General features: G+C 48.6%; 1 protein-coding gene and 3 non-coding genes across 5 annotated transcripts in view; 3 read left to right on the top strand and 1 right to left on the bottom strand.

Annotated features, from left to right (window-relative positions):
• Positions 1–835: 835 nt before the first annotated feature.
• TRNAT-AGU (transfer RNA threonine (anticodon AGU)) lies at positions 836–909 on the top strand. Its single transcript has one exon. It is a non-coding gene; the product is annotated as a tRNA-Thr (tRNA).
• A 424-nt stretch (positions 910–1,333) lies between these two features.
• On the top strand, positions 1,334–1,415 carry TRNAS-CGA (transfer RNA serine (anticodon CGA)). The gene has a single exon. It is a non-coding gene; the product is annotated as a tRNA-Ser (tRNA).
• Positions 1,416–16,073: 14,658 nt separating this feature from the next.
• On the bottom strand, positions 16,074–16,144 carry TRNAG-GCC (transfer RNA glycine (anticodon GCC)). Its single transcript has one exon. It is a non-coding gene; the product is annotated as a tRNA-Gly (tRNA).
• Positions 16,145–17,852: 1,708 nt separating this feature from the next.
• Positions 17,853–19,816, top strand: part of HES7 (hes family bHLH transcription factor 7) — a 2,482-nt gene continuing 518 nt past the window's right edge. Inside the window, exons 1-3 of one of the 2 annotated variants that reach the window (XM_007457807.1) lie at positions 17,853–17,894; positions 18,815–18,910; positions 19,483–19,565. In XM_007457807.1, the coding sequence (XP_007457869.1) occupies positions 17,853–17,894; positions 18,815–18,910; positions 19,483–19,565 (221 nt within the window). Of the gene's footprint in view, positions 17,895–18,814; positions 18,911–19,482; positions 19,571–19,816 lie in introns of both variants that reach the window. The other variant, XM_007457806.1, reaches the window with a different exon arrangement.

Genomic DNA, 19,816 nt, shown 5'->3' with positions numbered 1-19,816 from the left:
CCCCCCCCCCCCCCCGTCAGCAGCCCAGGATCCAGGGGCTGCCTCTGGCCTCTTAGAGAACAGAGGGTGGCACTCTTTAGCCCAGCCCAGAGAAGCCGCACCTCCCATCCCTGCTGAGGAGTCGTTCCTTCCCCTGGACAAGGTTGCTGACAAGCTGCTGAAGTGGTTCTCCAAGCCCCAGCTGAGCCGGAGTCCCTGTCCCTGAGGGTTGGGGCTGCGTTTATTTATTGGGGGAGCCAGCCCTCTGAGGCCCAAGCAGGACCCAGTGGTCCAGACCCCTAGCTGCTCCGGGGTGGGGGAGGTTGGTGGACCGTGGAGTCCCTGGTGCTGCCCCTCAGGTGGGACCCAGGTGTTCTCAGCTGTACCCTCTACCGATGACATTTGTGTTTTTGATATCGTGTCTGTTATTTTTTAATATAAAAAGAAAAAATACCAGGACTTTGTGGAATGAACTTTGGGGGCTGGGTTAGGGGAGCTCTTTGTGGGGAGGTGTGGCGCCCCCCTTTCCGGAAGGCTGTAGTGAGCGTGAGCCTTTCCCTCCCCTGAGGACCCGCATCCCTCTTCTCCGCACACCCTTTCTTGCTGAGAAAGCAGCTCTAGGTGGCTGAAGGATGGGGAGCCACGCACCCATTCGTAGTCGAGTTGGTCCCCAGCGGTGTGGGGGAGAGGGGGGTGGTGCCGAGTATTAACCCTCAGCCTCAGAACTTGGGAAGGAAAGGGGGAACCTTGGAAAGGATGAGTCACTGAAGCCCCGTGGCAGCCATTATTTCGGTCGTCTCGATTAGTGACCCTCAGGAACAGCTGATCTACCTCTAGACTCAGCAACCCACTCAACGGCGCCGTGGCTTAGCTGGTTAAAGCGCCTGTCTAGTAAACAGGAGATCCTGGGTTCGAATCCCAGCGGTGCCTGGGACGGTTGATTCTCGTATATTATTGCTGCGAAGGGGACACATTTCGACTTTGACAGGGGGCCTCTCTGTAGTACATATGGAAGGATTATTATTCTTACCAGCCATCCCATTGCTACTTGAGTCTCCCTGTGCACTTTTAGTGCGAATTTGGAGGCTGACCCCAGCTGTCAAGAACCAGGGTGTAGCGGCATCCCTTTGTCTGCCTTCGACGGTGTGGGAACGTGGACTCAGCTTTGGTTGGGCCCATCTTGTACTGTGGCTCGTGGCAGGGAGAGAGAACTGGAAAGTCTCTCTCTTGCCTCACAACTGGAAAGTCCCTCTGTTGCCTCAACAGCGCACGCGCACTGGCATCACGACAGCGCTCGCGAGAGGCGGGCCTGTTGATAGGCAGCTATAGTTCCGCAGGCCCCAGGCCGCAGGCGGCTGTGATGGCCGAGTGGTTAAGGCGTTGGACTCGAAATCCAATGGGGTCTCCCCGCGCAGGTTCGAATCCTGCTCACAGCGTCAGTAGTTTTGGGAATGGCTACTACTGCCACCTCCGGTGAAGAAAGCAACTTGTTTTTCCAGTGCTGTCTTCCCCTGGAGCAGATCTCAATTTTATTCCAAGGCTCTCGGGGACTCAGCCACCCAGGACCTGTCCACGAGCGCCCTCTTGCGGGCCTCAGATTCCTGCTTCTACTCCTCCTCCAAAGGTTATATCAAGCAAAAAGCCGTTTTAACTGCCAATTTGCATGCATAACTCCAAACTCAGGTGTTTTCTCAGTGCTATTAGCAATCATATCACATTTCCCCATCCATTTCCCCTCCATCTCCTATACGACTCTTTCATTCCTTTTCACATCAAACCACGAATCCCTTCATCCTCCTTCAGCTTTACTTCCTGTTTCACTGTGTTCAAAAGGCATTCGGTAATCAAAACACTATGGTACTGGCACAAAAACAGACATATAGATCAGTGGAACAGGATAAAAGCCCAGAAATAAACCCACTCACCTATGGTCAATTAATCTACAACAAAGGAGGCAAGAATATACAATGGAAAAAAGTCTCTTCAATAAGTGCTGCTGGGAAAACTGGACAGCTACATGTAAAAGAATGAAATTAGATCATTCTCTAAGACCATATACAAAAATAAACTCAAAATGGATCAAAGACCTAAATGTAAGGCCGGAGACGATAAGATTCCTAGAGGAAAACAGGGAGAACACTCTTGGACATAAATTGCAGCAATATCGTTTTGAATCCGTCCCCTAGAGTAACGGAAATAAAAACAAAAATAAACAAATGGGACCTAATTAAACTTAAAAGCTTTTGCACAACAAAGGAAACCATAAACAAAATAAAAAGACAACCTATAGAACGGGAGAAATATCTGCAAATGATGCGACCAACAAGGGATTAATTTCCAAAATATACAAACAGCTCACACAGTTCAGTTCAAACAACCCAAGCAAAAAATGGGCAGAAGATCTGAAATGGACATTTCTCCAGAGAAGACATACATGTGCCAACAGGCACATGAAAAAATGCTCCATATCGCTAATTTAGGGAAATGCAAATGAAAACTACAATGAGGTATCACCTCACCCTGGTCAGAATGGCCATCATCAAAAAGTCGACAAATAATAAATGCTGGAGAGGGTGTGAAGAAAAAGGAACCCTCCTGCACTGTTGGTGGGAATGTAAATTGGTGCAACCACTATGGAGATCAGTATGGAGGTTCCTCAAAAAACTATAAGTAGAGCTACCATATGATCCAGCAATCCCACTCCTGGGCATTTATCCGGAGAATACTATAATTTGCAAAGATACATGCACCCCTATGTTCATAGCAGCACTATTTACAATAGCCAAGACCTGGAAGCAACCTAAACGTCCATCGACAGATGAATGGATAAAGAAGATGTGGGGTATATATATATATATATATATACAGTAGAATATTAGCCATAAAAAAGAATGAAATCATGCCATTTGCAGCAACATGGATGGGCCTAGAGATTACCATATTAAGTGAAGTAAGCCAGACAAAGACAAATATTATACGATATGGCTTATATGTGGAACCTAAAAACAAAACAAAACAAAACAAAACAAATGAACTTATTTACAAAACAGAAATAGACCCATAGTCATAGAAAACAAGCTTATGGCTACCAAAGCAGAAGTAGGGGAATAAATTAGGAGTTTGGGATTAACATATACACACTACTATATATAAAATAGATACCCAACAAGGACCTACTGTATAGCACAGGGAACTATACTCAATATTTTGTAATAAGCTATAAGGGAAGAGAATCTGAAAAAAACATATATGTATTCACTGAATCAGTGTGCTGTACACCTGAAGCTGACACAACACTATAAATCAACTATACTTCGATTTAAAAAAGGCATTCCGAAGAAATTTTCCTACTGACATGGGCAATCGCACCTGCCTACCTACCTGAGTCTGTGACCACATGCTATTCCCCTCCCTCCTAACTGTAGATGAACCCTTCCACCTAACTAAGGCCAAGCCCCACACCAACTAGATCTCCCGTTCCCTCTGGCCCACTCAGGCACATTGCTCTGTTTTCTTTCTTTACCATCGATTTCCTCCTTTTCTAACTGGATTATTCCCACCAGGCTACAAACATAATGAAGTTTATCTCAATTTAGAACACGCAAGACAACAAACGCCATCTTAACCCCACAACTCCCCTCCAGCTGCCACCACGTTCCTCTGTTCCCCTCTACAGCAAAACAACTTCTCTTATGCCCACTGTTTCCAATACCATCTTTCCATTTTCCCTTGAACCCTCTCTAATCAGGTGCCCCCAACCCCCATTCATCAAAAATGCTTTTGTTAACGTTACAAAATGACTATCACGTTGCTAAATCCACTGATCACTACTGAGCAGCAGTTGACACAGACGCTTACTCTCCCTGCTTAGAAACACTTCCTTCACTTGCCTTCTAGGACACCACACTCTTCTTATATTCCTTCCACTTCGTTAACAATTCATTCACAGACTCCTTTGCTAGTTCGTCATCTCCTGGATCTCTAAATGTTGAGGTGTTTCCAAGGCTCAATTTTCTAGCCTCTTCTCTTCTCTATCTATATTCATTCCCTTGATGATCTCCAGGCTCATGGTTTAAAATATCAACCTATACTACATTAACGCATCCCCAATTTTCATTTCTAGCTCCAAAACTCTTCCCTGCATTACAGATGCATATATCTTATTTGCCCACTTATTGTTTCTACTTGGATATCTAATAAGGAATCACAAACTTAAAATGTCCCAACCTAATTTCTGGTCATCTCCCCCACAACTGATTCACCTGTAGTCTTTTCCATCTCAGTAAATGGAAATTCCATTTCTTCAGTTAGCCAGACCAGAAACCTTAGAATCATCTCTGACTCATCTCTCTTTCTCTCACACACACACAGTCCACATCAAATCAGTCAACAATTTCTTACTTAAAATAGGTAAAAAATTTGACTCTTTGTTACTACACTTCAATACTACACCCTGGTCCATGCCACCCTCATCTCTCACCCAGATTATCACAATAGCCCCTAAATTATTTCCTTGCTTCCACTCTTGTTCCTTGTTCCCTTACAGTCTACTCTGAACACACTGGGCAAAGTGATCCTTTTAAAACATAAATCAGATTCTGTCATTCCTCTCTTTAAAATCTCTCAGTAGGGTATCAATATGAATTCATGGTTTTAATGTGTATAGTTAAGGAAGGAAATGTAATATAAGGAAATGTATCACATACACAATGTATACATTCACCTATATTTCCTAGCTCTGTCTGCTGAGGGAGCCTAAAAGGAATGACACACAAGTAGTGATAAACACACCAAGTGCTCAGATCTTGGTTACTAAATACCATTTTCTATTAAAACGAACCAGCACTCCTTGGAGAAAAGGGTGTCTCTAGGGCTGCAGCTGGGGAATTACAAAATGATCTTAGAACATTTTGTTTCACCAGAAAGTAAAGAAGTGCTCAAAAATATTGGGTGTATATCAAAAAGACACAGCAGCTAGGGGCTGTGGCTAAAGGGGCTTCCACTGGCTAAATCTTGGACAATCTGAGCATTAAAATAAATAATGCAGTGAGTCAAGTAAGAATCCAAAGTTCATATCAGTATAAATAAATAAATGGGGGCTTCCCTGGTGGTGCAGTTGTTGAGAGTCCGCCTGCCGATGCAGGGGACACGGGTTTGTGCCCTGGTTTGGGAAGATCCCACGTGCCGCGGAGCGGCTGGGCCCGTGAGCCGTGGCCGCTGAGCCTGCGCGTCCGGAGCCTGTGCTCTGCAACGCAAGAGGCCACAACAGTGAGAGGCCCGCGTACCGCAAAAAAAAAATAATAATAAAAATAAATAAATAAATGGGAGGAAAAGAGAACACTCTTGTTACAGTAAACTGCCAACTAATAAATATAGAAGGAGGGCTGGAGTTAGAAATCATCAATGGATACTAAACTAGTGGGTGAACTTTTAGTGAGGTACAAGGAGTAAAGAATCTCAAAGTATCTTCCCACAAATTGCATATTAATTACTATCAAGGGGAAATGATAACCTGGAGAAACTGGCAAACACCATTTCAACCTCAAGATCAAAGTCAATACCTCAAAATTGGGACAAACTGACATGTGTCTTCTGATGTGATGCTCTGAGAAGGACACCACACCACTTCTGGGATGATGTTCCTGCCAAACATGCACAACCTGAATAACTTGAATCTAACCGCGGAGAAACATCTGATGAACCAAAGTGAAGGGCATTCTACAAGGAAACCATCCTGTACTCTTCAAAACTGTGAAGACCCACCCTCACACCATACACAAAAATAAACTCAAAGTGGCTTAAAGACAAGACGCCATAAAACTAGAAGAGAACACAGGCAAAACATTCTCGGACATAAATCATACCAATGTTTTCTTAGGTCAGTCTCCCAGGCAATAGAAATAAAAGCAAAAACAAATAAATGGGGGGGTTCCCTGGTGGCGCAGTGGTTGGGAGTCCGCCTGCCGATGCAGGGGACACGGGTTCGTGCCCCGGTCTGGGAGGATCCCACATGCCGCGGAGCGGCTGGGCCCGTGAGCCATGGCCGCTGAGCCTGCGCGTCCGGAGCCTGTGCTCCGCAGCGGGAGAGGCCACAACAGTGAGAGGCCCGCGTACCGCAAAATAAATAAATAAAATAAATAAATAAATAAATAAATAAATAAGTGGGACCTAGTCAAACTTACAAGCTTTTGCACAGCAAAGGAAGCCATAAACAAAAAGACAACCTGCAGACTGGGAGAAGATATTTGCAAATGATGTGACTGACAAGGGCTTAAGTTCCAAAATACACAGACAACTCATACAATTCAACAACAACAACAACAAAACCAATCGAAAAATGGGCAGAAGACCTAAATACACATACAGATGGCCAACAGGCACGTGAAAAAATGCTCATCATCGCTAATTACTAGAGAAATGCAAGTCAAAACTACAATGAGGTACCACCTCACACCGGTCAGAATGCCCATCATTAAAAAGTCTGCAAATAATAAATGCTGGAGAGGGTGTGGAGAAAAGGGAACCCTCTTACACTGTTGGTAGGAGTGTAAATTGGTGCAGCCACTATGGAAAACAGTATGGAGGTTCCTCAAGAAACTAAAAATAGAGTTGCCATATGATCTAGCAATCCCACTCCTGGGCATATACCAGGAGTATATCCCACTCCATAGGCATGCACCCCTATGTTCACAGCAGCACTATTTACAATAGCCAAGACATGGAAACAATCTAAATGTCCATCGACAGATGAATGGATAAAGAAGATGTGTGTATACACAATGGAATATTACTCAGCCATCAAAAACAATGAAATAATGCCATTTGCAGCAACACAGATGGACCTAGAGATTATCATACTAAGTGAAGTAAGTCAGACAGAGAAAGACAAACACCATATTACATTACTTATATGTGGACTCTAAAATACAACACAAATGAACGTATCTATGAAACAGAAACAGACTCACAGACATAGAGAACAGATTTGTGGTTGCCAAGGGGGAGGAGAGGTGGGGAGGGAAGGATTGGGAGTTTGGGATTAGTAGATACAAACTATTATATATAGGATGCTAAACAACAAGGTCCTACTGTACAGCACAGGGAACTATATTCAGTACCCTGTGATAAACCATAATGGAAAGGAATATGAAAAAGAATACGTATAAGTGAGTCACTTTGCTGTACAGCAGAAGTTAACACAACACTGTAAATCAACTATACTTCCATAATATTTTTTTTAATTCCAGGATATATATAAAAAAACTGAAGATCAAGAATCTTCCAGATTAAATGAAACTGAACAGACAGAACAACTAAATGCAGTGTGGGATCCTGGATGGAATCCTGGATTGGGAGAAAAGGGCTATAAAGGACATAATTGAAACACCTGAGGAAATTTAAGTATGGACTGGCATTTAATAATAGTGTTATATTAATTTTAATATTCTGATGTTGATAGTTGTACTACTATGTACTATTATTACTACAAATGTCCTCATTCTCAGAAAACACACTGAGTAACTTGGGCAAAAGGGCCTGATGTTTTCAATCTACCCCCAAATGATTCAGAAAACAAATATTTTATATCTATATTATATTTGGAGAGAAATGATAAAGGAAACAGAGCAAACGCAAACAATTAATAGAGAAAAGAGTACACAGGAGTTCCTTGTACTTTCTTCCCTTTTTTTTTTTTTTCTTTTTTTTCTTTTATTCTTTTTCTTCCTTTTTTTTTTAATTGAAGAATAGTTGATGTATAATCCTTGTACTTTTTTGTAACTTTTCTGAAAATTTGAAATTATATAAAAATTAAAAGTTCCAAAAACAAACAAAACAAAAAAGCTAGGGGGAAAAAAGTCCTCCAATGGCTTCACATTACACTCAGAGGTGACAGAGTCCTTGCAATGGCCTAGAAGATTCTACATAATCAGCCTACTGCTTTGTCGCTCTGATCTCACCTGCTACGTCCACCCCAGACAACCCCACTCTGCCCCCTGCTGCTCTCTGTTCCCTTGACAAGCCTGGCAGGTTGTCCTTCTAGCCAGCCTGTCCCTCTGTCTGGAGTGCTTTTACCCCAGGTGGCCCTGTAGCTTGTGCTCTCACCTCTGTAAATTTCACCTTCTCAGTGAGTCCTTCCCTAATCTTACTGTCTAAAGTCACAATTCCCACTCTCTACTCTTCCTTGCTTCACTTTTCTCCATAGCACTTATCACCAACTGACAAATGATAAATTCTGTACGATGTGCATTTGACTGTTTTCCCCACAAGGATGTATGCGCCAGTAAGGCAGGGATTATTGTCTGTTTTGTTTGGGGCTCTATAGAGGTCTTCTATCCTGATTCTTCCCTTGGCCCAGGGGCCTGGGCCTCCTACTTCCCCACCCCCAACCCCCAGGTCCCAACTCTCCAGGAACTCCCCCCTCCCAGGACCCAGGGGGTCCCAGGAAGCCAGCCTTCTCTTTGAAGAACAAAGAGGGAGGAGCTGAGCCTCGGAACCCAGGCCTGGGGAGACGTCACAGCGGGGGAGGCAAAGCAGCGACACTAGGCCAGCTGTGCTGTCTCAGTTCCTTCCCCGCCTCCCGCATCCCTAGGGCCCCAGCGCGTGTGGGACACGAGCTCCCCTCCCCCAAGCCCTGCCGCTGACCCGTGTTGAGAGGGCAGCCAGGAACCGGCCAGAGGCCCAGACACCCATACACACACCATGTACACAGACAACCACAAGGGACACGTACACAGGCCTGCGCTGACACGGAGGCGTGCCATCCACAGAGGCCCCCAACCCATAGATTTAGAAACCCTGGGAATGGGTGTGGAGGATGCCCTCACAGCCACATCTACACAGGAGCGATGGCTGGAGAAAACCCCCCAACCAGGCCAACTGGTCTCAGGTTTGGGGAGCCTGAAGTGTATATAATTGTTTTGGGGGGTGAGAGCTTTTTAAGAAAATAATATAAAACTAGGTACAAAAAGTAATATTTACAGTGTAAAGCAATTATGCTCCAATAAAGATGAAAAAAAATATTTACAGTGAACTAAGAGATCACAACTTACAAACTGAAAAGGCTGGCAAATGCCACAAAGGTTACAAAGTCCAGAAAAATACCTTATCGGTATCAATTCGGCATAGCCCTGTAATACTCTCCACAGACTGGCTACTGACTTTGTATATTTCAAATCTCATGTTTCCTCTACCCATGTACCTATAGTGACAAGAGCACTGGATGCACTCCTATCACATGGGCCCTTGGGCTTTGCACCTTCACTGCATGACGCCTAGTGAGTGGGCACAGGTGACAGGAGTTTCCCTGGAAGCCATTCCCACACCAGGATGGCTGCGCTAGCTTAACTATGTGTGGAAGTGACTGGGAACCACATTAACTGCATTACCATTAACATACCCTTGAATGCCCACAGTGACTCCAACACCGGGCGCGGGGGGCGGTGGGGGGAAAGGGTGACAGAGGGGAAGCTGCAGTGAAAACAGACACTGGGCTTTACCATTTGCAGTTAAAGTATCTTATTTTGGCAAATTTTACAGAAGCCTATGGCCGTGTGAGCACGTTGCTGGGACCCTCCCAGGGGCCTGAGTAAGTGAGGGGTCCTGAATTGTACATTTCATCAGCTTCATGGTGCATTCACCTCTGAAATTGTAATTTTTGATTCCACATCTCAAATGGACTCTCAACCTGCCTAGAAATCCTATTCTATCCTAGAAGGTTTGTTTTCCTACTCCCCAAAATGAACATTTCACACCTTCTTTCTCCTCAAAGGACCTGTAGCTCTCTCTCCTCCAGCAATAAGCTTGATTCATTCTTTCTTTAAAAATTCTCTTTTATTGAATATAGTTGACTTACAGTGTTGTGCTAATTTCTATGTCTATTTCTAAGTGATTCAGTCACTCACACACACACACACACACACACACACACACACACATTCTTTTTCATATTCTTTTCCATTATGGTTTATCACAGGATTAATTCATTCTTTGGGAAAACAGGAACCACTGGAGGGAAACTGCCTCATCCTTCCCACACTCTAAGTGACCCACACCCCCTGTCTTCCCCATCTCCCTGGGGGTGAGGACTCTTCCTTACTACCTGAGACCCATTTCTCCACCTGGTAGCGAAGTCTACCCACCCACCCTTAGTTACTCCCACCAGCATCAAACACACTCTAGCAACCCTCATCACGTTCTTCTGCTCCGGCTGCCAACAATGTTCCTCCCCATTCACAGCAAAGCTTGACAGAGTTGTGTCTATAGCCACCGTCTGCATGCCTTCACATCTCATTCTCACCTCGACCCACTCAAGTGGGACCGCACAGAGTCCCTCTCCCCCCAGGTCATCCGTGATCTCTAAGAGCTAAACCGGGTGGTTGCTTAGCTCCCTTCTTACTTGACCTCCCAGCAGCTTAGCTAGAGCTGACGGCTCCCTCCTTCACACACTCTCTTTTCTCGGTCTCCAGGTCACTTGGCTTTTCTGCTGCTTCTCTAACTCTACATCCCTTTGACAAGTCTTCCTCCTCAACCTGACCTCGAAGTGTTGGGGTGCTCCACGCTCCTTCTCTTCTCTCTCCACACTCTCTCCCTAGGCACTCCAGTCTCATGGCATTAAAAGCCATCTATCTTCCAATGGCTCCTCCATGTTTACCCTACAGCTCTGACCCCCAAACTCATGAACAGAGATGAGTACAGTGCCCAACGTTTTTACATAATCGGCAAATGCTAGGTCTTTTAGGGCATTTATAGATTCTCCTGCTGGGCAGACACCTGGAATGGCCTATCACGCAATATTTCAAAGGGGCTTAATTTAAGCCTGCTTCTGTGAGCAGGGCAACTGGCAAGGCCTTATCCCAAGTTAAATTAGTCTCTCGACATATATTAATGATGTTCCTTTTTAGTGTATGATTTCTTTTCTTTTTTTTTCTTCTGTTGATAGAAAGGGATACTGAAGTTCTTGGCCGTCTCCGAGTAGGCTTCAGGGCTAGTGCCAGGGTTTTTCCAGATTGATGTTCACACACAGATCCAGAGAGCTGACAACACCATAGGGCTCTAGGTGGATGACGTACTCAGAGCAACTCTGTGCTTGATTTACTATCATGGTCTTCTGCAGACACCGTTTGTTATTTTCTTTAAATAAACTCACAGAGGTTTATTTATTGGTCTGCATCAATTGCGATGTTATATAAAATGGCCACTGGATTGTTTTGCTTAGTAGGTCTAAACTTCACACAGAAGGAGAGAGTTTGAGGTTTATCTCAGCATTCTTGCTGAGCAAAGTGATTTTTTTCTGGTGTGAAGGAAGCATCAGCGATACTCTGTGACCCGAGGGGAACGACCTGTCCAAAGACACCAATGGACACATCGGTGATGGAATCCCCATTTAAATCTCCATGGCCATCCAGGGATCTCCCAAAGTACTGAAGATGGCTCCTAAAGGCTCCAACAGATCCCAAGATTTTCTGGGAATACCTCATGCAAATACTGCCCTCACGACCATGGTAGATGTACACAGCTCCTGAGTTCTGATTTTCCAAAAGTGAACCAATGATCACGTCATGAAAGCCACCCACGTTGACATCTGAAAGAGCTGCAATTGCTGAACCAAACCAAGCATTTTCAACACATTTGGGGCCTTCCAGAAATTGGTGCCAATTCAAAACGCCCTTTGTGGTAGTGAACAGCTAGACTCTTCCCTTCTCTTTCTTTAGGTCATCTGTGTACATTGGTGCAGTGACCAAGAGCACATCTGTAATGTGTCTTTATCCACATCGACTGAACTCCACATACTACCAACTTAGGAGCCAATCTGGTTCCCCCCGTGAGACTGAATAACTGTGACACTGTCATTCTCATTAACACCGTACAGTACTATCCGGTCAGTACTATTTGTCCGAGGGGCACCAGCAACAAAGTGGACACTTTTTCCAAGAGAAATTGAAGCCACAAAGTAACCTAACTATGAGCGCCATCTGTAGGCTTAAAGCCTGTTCTGATGGGACTGACGTCAAGCTGTTGCGGTGAAAAAACTTCAGGGTGGGGTCTATCAGAAAGTTAATCAGCTCGTTTCCCGCTGTCGATTTTACCCGGGACTCCTGTGGGGAAATTGGAATTGGGCACCTCAAGTCCAAGGGAGTCCCTGGGCCTCTTCATTCATCAGAGTGTTCCTCTCTTTCTACCATGCGAGAGGCTGTCTTCTTTTACTGTTTCTTCTTCTGTCTTAACCTAGGGCAACCTGTTTTCCAGTGTTCTTCCTCCTGACAGTAAGCACGTTGTTCCTTCCCCAGTGGGGGCTTTACTTCTTTTCAGGCTACTCGCCTTCTGGGAATCCAATGCCACTGTGCCAGAAGAAAGTGGCATTTCGTTTTGCATCTTCTTTCTTCTGTTGTTGCTTTTAAAGTGTTCAACAGGGAACAACATCTACCAGTTGAGAAGGGGTCAATCAAGCACCATCAATCAAGGGTTCAGTCAAGCACCATCTCATCTTTGCAGCTCTCCCCTGATATCTGAGGCGCTTTGCCCCCCAAAATGTCAAATTTACCATTCTAATATTTTCAGGGGCCTCGGGGTCTCCATTAGTATGATGTTTGTAGGCCTGATAAATCCTTTCTAAAAATTCCGAGAGTTCTTCATTCGTTTTGCTGCATTTCTTGAATTTTGTTCAAACCCTTTTGCTTTGGTTCCCATTTTCAAAGCCCTGCCAAGGTGCACGAATAAGCAGTGCTCTAGTAAGGGCCTTGTCCCTCGCTGGGGTCCCAACTGGGTTCAGCTGTGGGGGCTGCCAAGTGGGCTTCAGGTGTAAAGGATCCTCCCTGTAAAGTAGGGTTGCAATCTTTCCAATTAAACAAGTCTGAGAAGCCCCGCCAGCCGGCCCCCTAAGAGATAAAGGCACAAGGGAAATTGCCTCGCCCCGGGAGTACCTTCTGGCCCAAACTGGGTGCCCAGTTGGGTCTTATGTGACAATCCCAGACCAAGTCCCTGTGCCCCAGAAACTAACAAACACAGGATTTTCTAATCGATCCCTATGAGGAGGGGAAGTCCTGAGCCCCGGTGTCAGGAAGTGGGGCTGGATAGGAGTGCAAGGTGGTGGAAGGAGTGGATATATTGGCATAATGGTCAGAGCAGCTAAGACAGCTTGCTTGGCTGGAGGAGTTGAGGTTTGAAGCAACATATTCTCGCTCTCATTCCCTTCCTTTTTTAATTTCCCCTGATGTAATAGCACACATGCTTACACATAAAGGATTTCATTATTCTTCCCTCCTTTCTCACAGAACAGCCACCATAAAATCATAAATGGCAATTGCTCATTTCTAACCATCAAAAGGATGCCTTTTTGCTTTGGCATCAACCAACCAGGCTGAATTCTGGGATGGGGCTTTTGGTGATTTTAGGAACCAAGTGGAACCCTTCTCTTCTCTCTGGGAATGTCCCACAGACTTCCCCCCCCCCCTCCATTTGACATCAGTAAAAGCTCTAAATATCGCAAAATTGATTTGGTTGTAAATGGAGAAACAGTACCAAACAAAATGAAATGAAAAACCCGAGGGACAACAGAAAATCCTAAATAAATCCTCAAGTTTGGTCCTGGGGTTTTACATATACCAACGACACAGGAGACCACAAATGACATAATTAACACAGCAAGGGTAGCAGTACATGGTGCACAGGGTCCCAAGATAACCGTGCCTAAACCCCTTCTGGAGATCCTAACAGGTACTGTGGCCACACATTGTTACAATAAAATATATTCGTCCCACTCATGGGTTCTTGGCTGTAATCCGATCATTTATCAAAACGTGCCTCAGAGGACTTTCATTAGGGATAGTTGAAACATTTCCCCATTTTTAAATACAGAAATGCAAGACAAACAAAACACAAATGGCACACACAAACGCTAGCATCCAAAGAAACAAACGAACCGGTTCACAAATTAGGTAAAAGTTCAACAACTCCTTCCTCTCTCCAGTGAGGTGCCCCCACTCAAATACAAAACAAATTGGCTTATTCCAGACAAAAACCCCCAAATATAGAGGAAATAAAGTTTCCCGCTGTACACACCGGAGTGACTTACCCTACAGTATGGAGCCTATTAGCTCCCAAACGTGGATTCCTTCCTCTACCTGCCAAGTGCTGGGGCAGTCCGTGCTGCTTCGGGGAATTTTGAAGGGCAGATCCTCAGGACGAGTGGTCCTGGCAGCTTCTAGGACCTTACCCAATAATTCCTCAACCAGGGCCAGCTGGCCACGAGCAGCGAGGCTTGCTCACCGAGTCGAGGCCCCTACTGCTCACTGCCACAAGCCGATAAATCAAGAGATGAGTTGTTGGGGGGCAAGGAATAGCTACTTTACTTGGAAAGCCAGCTGACCAAGATGGTGGACTTCTGTCCCAAAGAACCATCTTGCCTGAGTTAGAATTCAGCTTCTTTTATACCAAAAGGGGAGGGAGTAAAGTCAAACATTTCTTGCTTCTGGTCAGCCTCCAGAAGGGATGTGTTAATTTCTTTCTTCCTGCACAGGTGGGCCTGGTCAGGATGTTTCCTGTGAGCTAACAAAGGTATTTTATCTTAATGCTCATTACCTGGGAGGCAGGGTTCCCAGAGACGGGCCATTATGTGTAATTTAAGATTATAGGCAACATCCCTTTAGTGATTAAGTTGTAACAGAACACAAAGGTTCTTCCCTATTACGTGATCACCCAGAGTAAAGTAGCCCTTCACTCTCAAGTCATTGCCACGACCGGTTGTCCCCGGCCCCACCCTCATAAACATCTTAGATTATTTTCTGCTTTCTTAGTTATTTTCTGTCTCCTCCCCGCCCCCACCATAATGTAAATGTAAGGAGAGCCCAGATCCAAGGCACCCTCAATGCCTAACAACACTTGGTGCACAAGAGGCCCTCCATAAATAGCGGCTTCGTGACTGAGTACAGCGGCTGTGCACACCGACATACAGATGCCCAGACAGTTGTAGAGTCTCCTTCTGGGGACCACTGTCACGCCTTAGACTTGAGAAGAGAGCATTCCCAGTCGCTGACACAATCCAGAGACAAAAAAGAAAGACCCCAAGCCTATCCCAGATGAAGCAGGAAGATGAAGCCCAGATGGAGCTGGAAGAGACAGGAGACGGGATCCAGAGGCAGAGACCCAGACCCGGGGCGAGCTCCAGAGAGAGGGACAGAGAGGGACCAGACTCAGCGAACTAGAGAGGCGGGCCCGCGGCAGCCCGGGCAGCAGCCGGAGACTGTGCCCGGAGGAGGGGTGCGAGCGCGGGGGAAGACGGTGGACAACCAGCGCCCGAGCCCGGGAGCCCGGGCCACCCCGCCCCCGCTCACAAGTGGCCGCGGCAGCTGGCTGGAACCGGGCCGCCCGCCGGCCCGACGCGTGCGGGATCAAAGCGGCCGGGAAGGGGTGGGCGGGGAATGGCAGGAACCTGGAAGTGTGAGCGAGCTTCCCAGGGGATGGCCGGAGCGTGGGAGCACAGAGGGCCGGGAGGGGACAGAGTCCTGGAGAGACGATCCCAGAGATGAGACGCAGACGCGGAAAGAGATGCAGAGGCCGGAGAGACCCGGAGCCAGAGATACAGAGACCACAGAAGACCCAGAGAGACCCAGTGTAGCCGTTGTGAAGATACCTGGAAGAGACAGAGACGCCGATAGAAGGCGGGACAAAAAGGCAGTGACCGTGGACTTAGAGAAAAAGAAGGCGGGCTCCAGAGAACAGAAACAGAGAGCGAGGAAGAGAAAAGGAAAGAAGACCAACTGGGCCTTAGAGCCCAAGGGGCGGAGGACCTCGCCCCTCCCCCGCGGAGGGCTGAGAGGACCCCCGGGGCAGGGATCCCAGCGCCGGGTCCTTTCTCAGGGTCACGCCTGCGGAGGTGCGGGCAGGGGGCGGAGGGAGGGGTGTGGACAGCCGGACCCCCAGGCTGGGAGGATGGGAGTGTGAGGACGTTCGAAATCAGGGTCTGGATCCAGCGCCTCAAACTCTGCTACAGAGTAAAAAAGCTAAGTATTAATATTGATATTTGGTAGAAATCTTAAAGATGCCTTTCAGATACATCAGAAAAGACATCTTTGGAGAAAGGACGAAAAGTTAGACAATGCATTGGCCGGGAATCGAACCCGGGCCTCCCGCGTGGCAGGCGAGAATTCTACCACTGAACCACCAATGCAAGTGAAGGTGGCGCTTCGGTAGATCCAACTCAGTTTGTAAGGAGTCGAGGCGACTACAGCCAGGAAGGCTTTATGGCCAGGAAGGCTTTATAGCCAGGGTCTTCGCAGAGAAACGGTCCCAATAGTTGACATGGGTGGAGCGCCAGGCCATCCTTCCTCCCGCCTGGATCCGGTCACCGGGCCATAAAGTCGCCCCATATGGCCAGGGGCGGCCCCACACCCGGGTGCGAACTGCCGCTGGGGGCCCCGAGCCTCGCGTGCAGGTGAGAAAAACTTAGCCCAGCCCAGGTTCCCAAGGAGGGGGGCAGCGGGGGGTTCTGGGGCCACACATCTGCGCTCCCATTTGGCTCAGGTAGGGGGAGGTGGGATGTGCTGGGTTCCCTGATTCCAAATGGGAGCGCCCTCCCCAAGGTCTGTGTTCCCCTGGCTCGGACTTTGGCAAGGCAGGCTCCGTGAAAAAACCAAGCTGTGGACGGGCGCTGGGAGGGCTCGGAGGAGCCCCATCCGTCTCTGACTCCGCAGCTATCTTCTGACTCGGTCTGCAACACCACCGTGTCTTTCTGTGTCCTTGTCCCTGGCATTCTTGCTGTCCCGTTAAATCTCTGATTTTATCTTCTCAGGCACTTTGTCTTGAAGTCTTCAAGTCTCACGCGTCATTCTGCAGAGTGGCATACTCTTGGTTTGAGGTGGGTATTGATCCCTTTTTATTCCCTTATCGTTTTAAGAAAACTGCCTTCTCCTTGTCCCCCCCGTAATCACAAGGGGTCCCCAGGAGCAAGCAACACGAGCTCACTTGTATCAGGTGTCCTGGCAGCCGCACCCCTGAATCTCCTATAATTAGTTCTGAATCAAATACTTCTAAGTGGAAAGATCTCTCCACCCGTGCTTCAAAGCCTTGCTTCCTCTTCCATGAGGCTTCCCCCACCCCAGTCCAGCCGTCCCTCACGATGACCCTTTCCCAGAGCACCTAATTCACTGTGCTTCTAAAATAGCTACTTGACAACACATCAGCGTTTTCTACTGAAACTTGCAGGAATAAACTGGGCCTCCAGTCCATAGCTCAGTATGAACGGTCCCAGCCTAGACCAGTGCCCAGTGGGCACAATGAACACGCAGATATTGGGGAACTGAATATGACTGACTTAGGTTGAACAGAGCTTCTCTTCCACCTGCAAAGTCCCAGTTGAATAAACGGATCCAGCCAGCACACTCAGGTAGCTCATTATCTCAAGTAGGAGGTGAATTTTGGGGAAAGATGTATAGGATCCAGCCTAGGGGCTGAGGGGTGCTAACTTTTCGATTTCAGGGTTAGTGGGGGGTACAGTGAACTCCCAAGAAAGCTGAAATAGTGAACGGGGGGCACTCGGAACTCCACTTCTGCGTTCTATCCCCAAACTACTCAAGCTCTCTTCTCCTAATTACCTCCTCCCTTCAGCTGGGCCCCACCTCATTATACAGCCTTATGGTCCTTAAACAGCCGGTGCTGCACTGGCCTCTCATTTCCCACACTCCCAGGCCAGTTCCACTCGTACCCCGCCCCCTTGTGCTCCTCCTCTTTCCGGGAGCCTCGTGCCCAGGGTAGAGTCGGGCAGGAGCCAGGTGCCGAAGGGGCGGGTCCGGGTCTTTACCACCCCCTACTCGGGAGCCTGCGGGATATAAGGCTCAGGGAGAGCGGGGACTCGGTCCACACAAGGGTCCGGAGGAGCAATGGTTACCCGGGATCGAGCCGAGAATAGGGACGGCCCCAAGGTGAGAGGCGGGAGGGTAGGAAGCAGAGGTCCCCGGGCTGGTCAGGGAACAGGGTCCCTGAGACCGAAAGTCAGAGAAGAGGCTGGAGATGCAGGGCTGAAAGGGGGGAGAGGTGCGTGGGGGACCCGAGGAGCCAGGAGCTGGGGAGGAAGCTGCGAAGTATGGAGAAGGGGTTAGCGTCAGAGCTGGCACTGGGTGGGCGGCAGAAGCAGAGGTCTGGGGGGTGGGTAATGGCAGTTGACACCTTGCGGCCTGGCGGGCTTGGGCGGGGTCAGAGTCCGAGTAAAGTAAGCAGGAGGAGCACAGAGCTAAGGGAGGAGTGGAAACAAAAAGCGGAGAGGATAGGCCCTTGCTCCACGCGGGCTGTGAGCCGGACCTGGGCCAGTGCAGCCTTGTCTGGAGGGCATTGGTTCCAGAGGCCCGAGCCCAGGTGGAAGATCTTAGAACCAACGGAGAAGGGTGACCGCACAGACGGGTTAGTGGGAGAAACGGGGGCGCGGTCGCGCTGGGTATCTCCCTTTCTACACTCAGGGCCACCAACTCAGCCCGGCGCCTTGCGGCCCACGTGTCTGGGCGCAAAGAGGGCCCCCAAAGTTCTCCACTGAGACACAGAAAGACTGCACGAGACGGAGACGTAGAGAGAAAAGAGGAGGAGGAGAGACACAGAGAGGGGAGGAGGGAGGACAAGAAAGAGGAGAATGCACAAGACCCGGGAGAGAGAGGAGGCGAGCTACAGAAATTGACCCTAGGGGCGTTGGGAGGGGGAGCGGAGAGGGATCGAATGGGCCCGGCCTTAGGTTCTCTGGCGTCTTGGGGAAGGGGTGGAGGCCGGACTATCCCAGCGGCGGGATTCCGACGCCCGCGCGGCCGCGCTGAGTCTCGGTCGGGTCGGCCCGCTCTCCCTTTCCTGCTGGTCGCAGATGCTGAAGCCGCTTGTGGAGAAGCGGCGCCGGGACCGCATCAACCGCAGCCTGGAAGAACTGAGACTGCTGCTGCTGGAGCGGACCCGAGACCAGGTCAGTTCTTCCGCCATCATCGGACTCCCAAGCATTCTGTCCTCCTGTCTCAGGGCTTCCCACTTGGGTGGGGACATATGCTGCTTTGGCGACCCTGGCCCCAAGGCATCCTGACCCTTCGAATCCCATCCCAGACCCCCTCTCGCTCTCAGAACGCGATCTTCATCGCCACCCCTCGGGTCTGTAAGTTTCACACCCGGCTCTGTATATTTCATTCCCGGGGTCAGTCAGTTTCAACCTTTGGGTCTGTAAATTCTCCCTCCTCCTCCCCCACACTCCCCGAGATAGTCAGCGGGGTGGTTACTTTCTTTCCCCGGGTTTGCTGTTCAAATCCGCTCCTCACACTGTGGGTTGGTTTCATGTCCTCGGGCTGGACAGTCTCCTCTCAGGGTGGGCCAGGACCATTCTTGGTCATCTCCACTCCGCATTCGGTAGCGCGCTCCGTGGTCCGCGCACAAACGCGATCCAGGGGCACCCCCAGCTCCCGCATCCCCCCTCCCTTCTCCCCCCTGCCACTTTCCCCCTCTCTCCCCACCCCTTTCTGTCTCTGCGCCCTCCCCTCCCATCTGTAGAACCTCCGGAACCCGAAGCTGGAGAAAGCAGAGATACTGGAGTTCGCCGTGGGCTACTTGAGGGAGCGAAGCCGGGTGGAGCCCCCGGGTACAGCGCGGGGGTGGGGCAGCGGAGGGAGGGAGGGGAGAATTTACTGGGGCCCGGGCCGGGGTAGATGGGGCGGACCCTGTGGTGGACGGTGGGCTTGGGGTGTGGCATACTCCGCTCCGAGGCGAGGTTAATAATACCCGCGCGTGTCTGTCTCTGTGTCTCCCTCATTTTCTCCCTCTGTCGGTCCACCTGGCTTCCTGTCTCTGTCTGTGCGCCTGTCCGGCCTCGGTATCTCTGCGCCCC

The sequence above is a fragment of the Lipotes vexillifer genome, unplaced genomic scaffold, assembly GCF_000442215.2.
Source record: "Lipotes vexillifer unplaced genomic scaffold, Lipotes_vexillifer_v1.1 scaffold611, whole genome shotgun sequence".
Taxonomy (NCBI): domain Eukaryota; kingdom Metazoa; phylum Chordata; class Mammalia; order Artiodactyla; family Lipotidae; genus Lipotes; species Lipotes vexillifer.
Note: the sequence above shows the minus strand (reverse complement) of the source record. Positions and strands in the feature narration are given on the sequence as shown.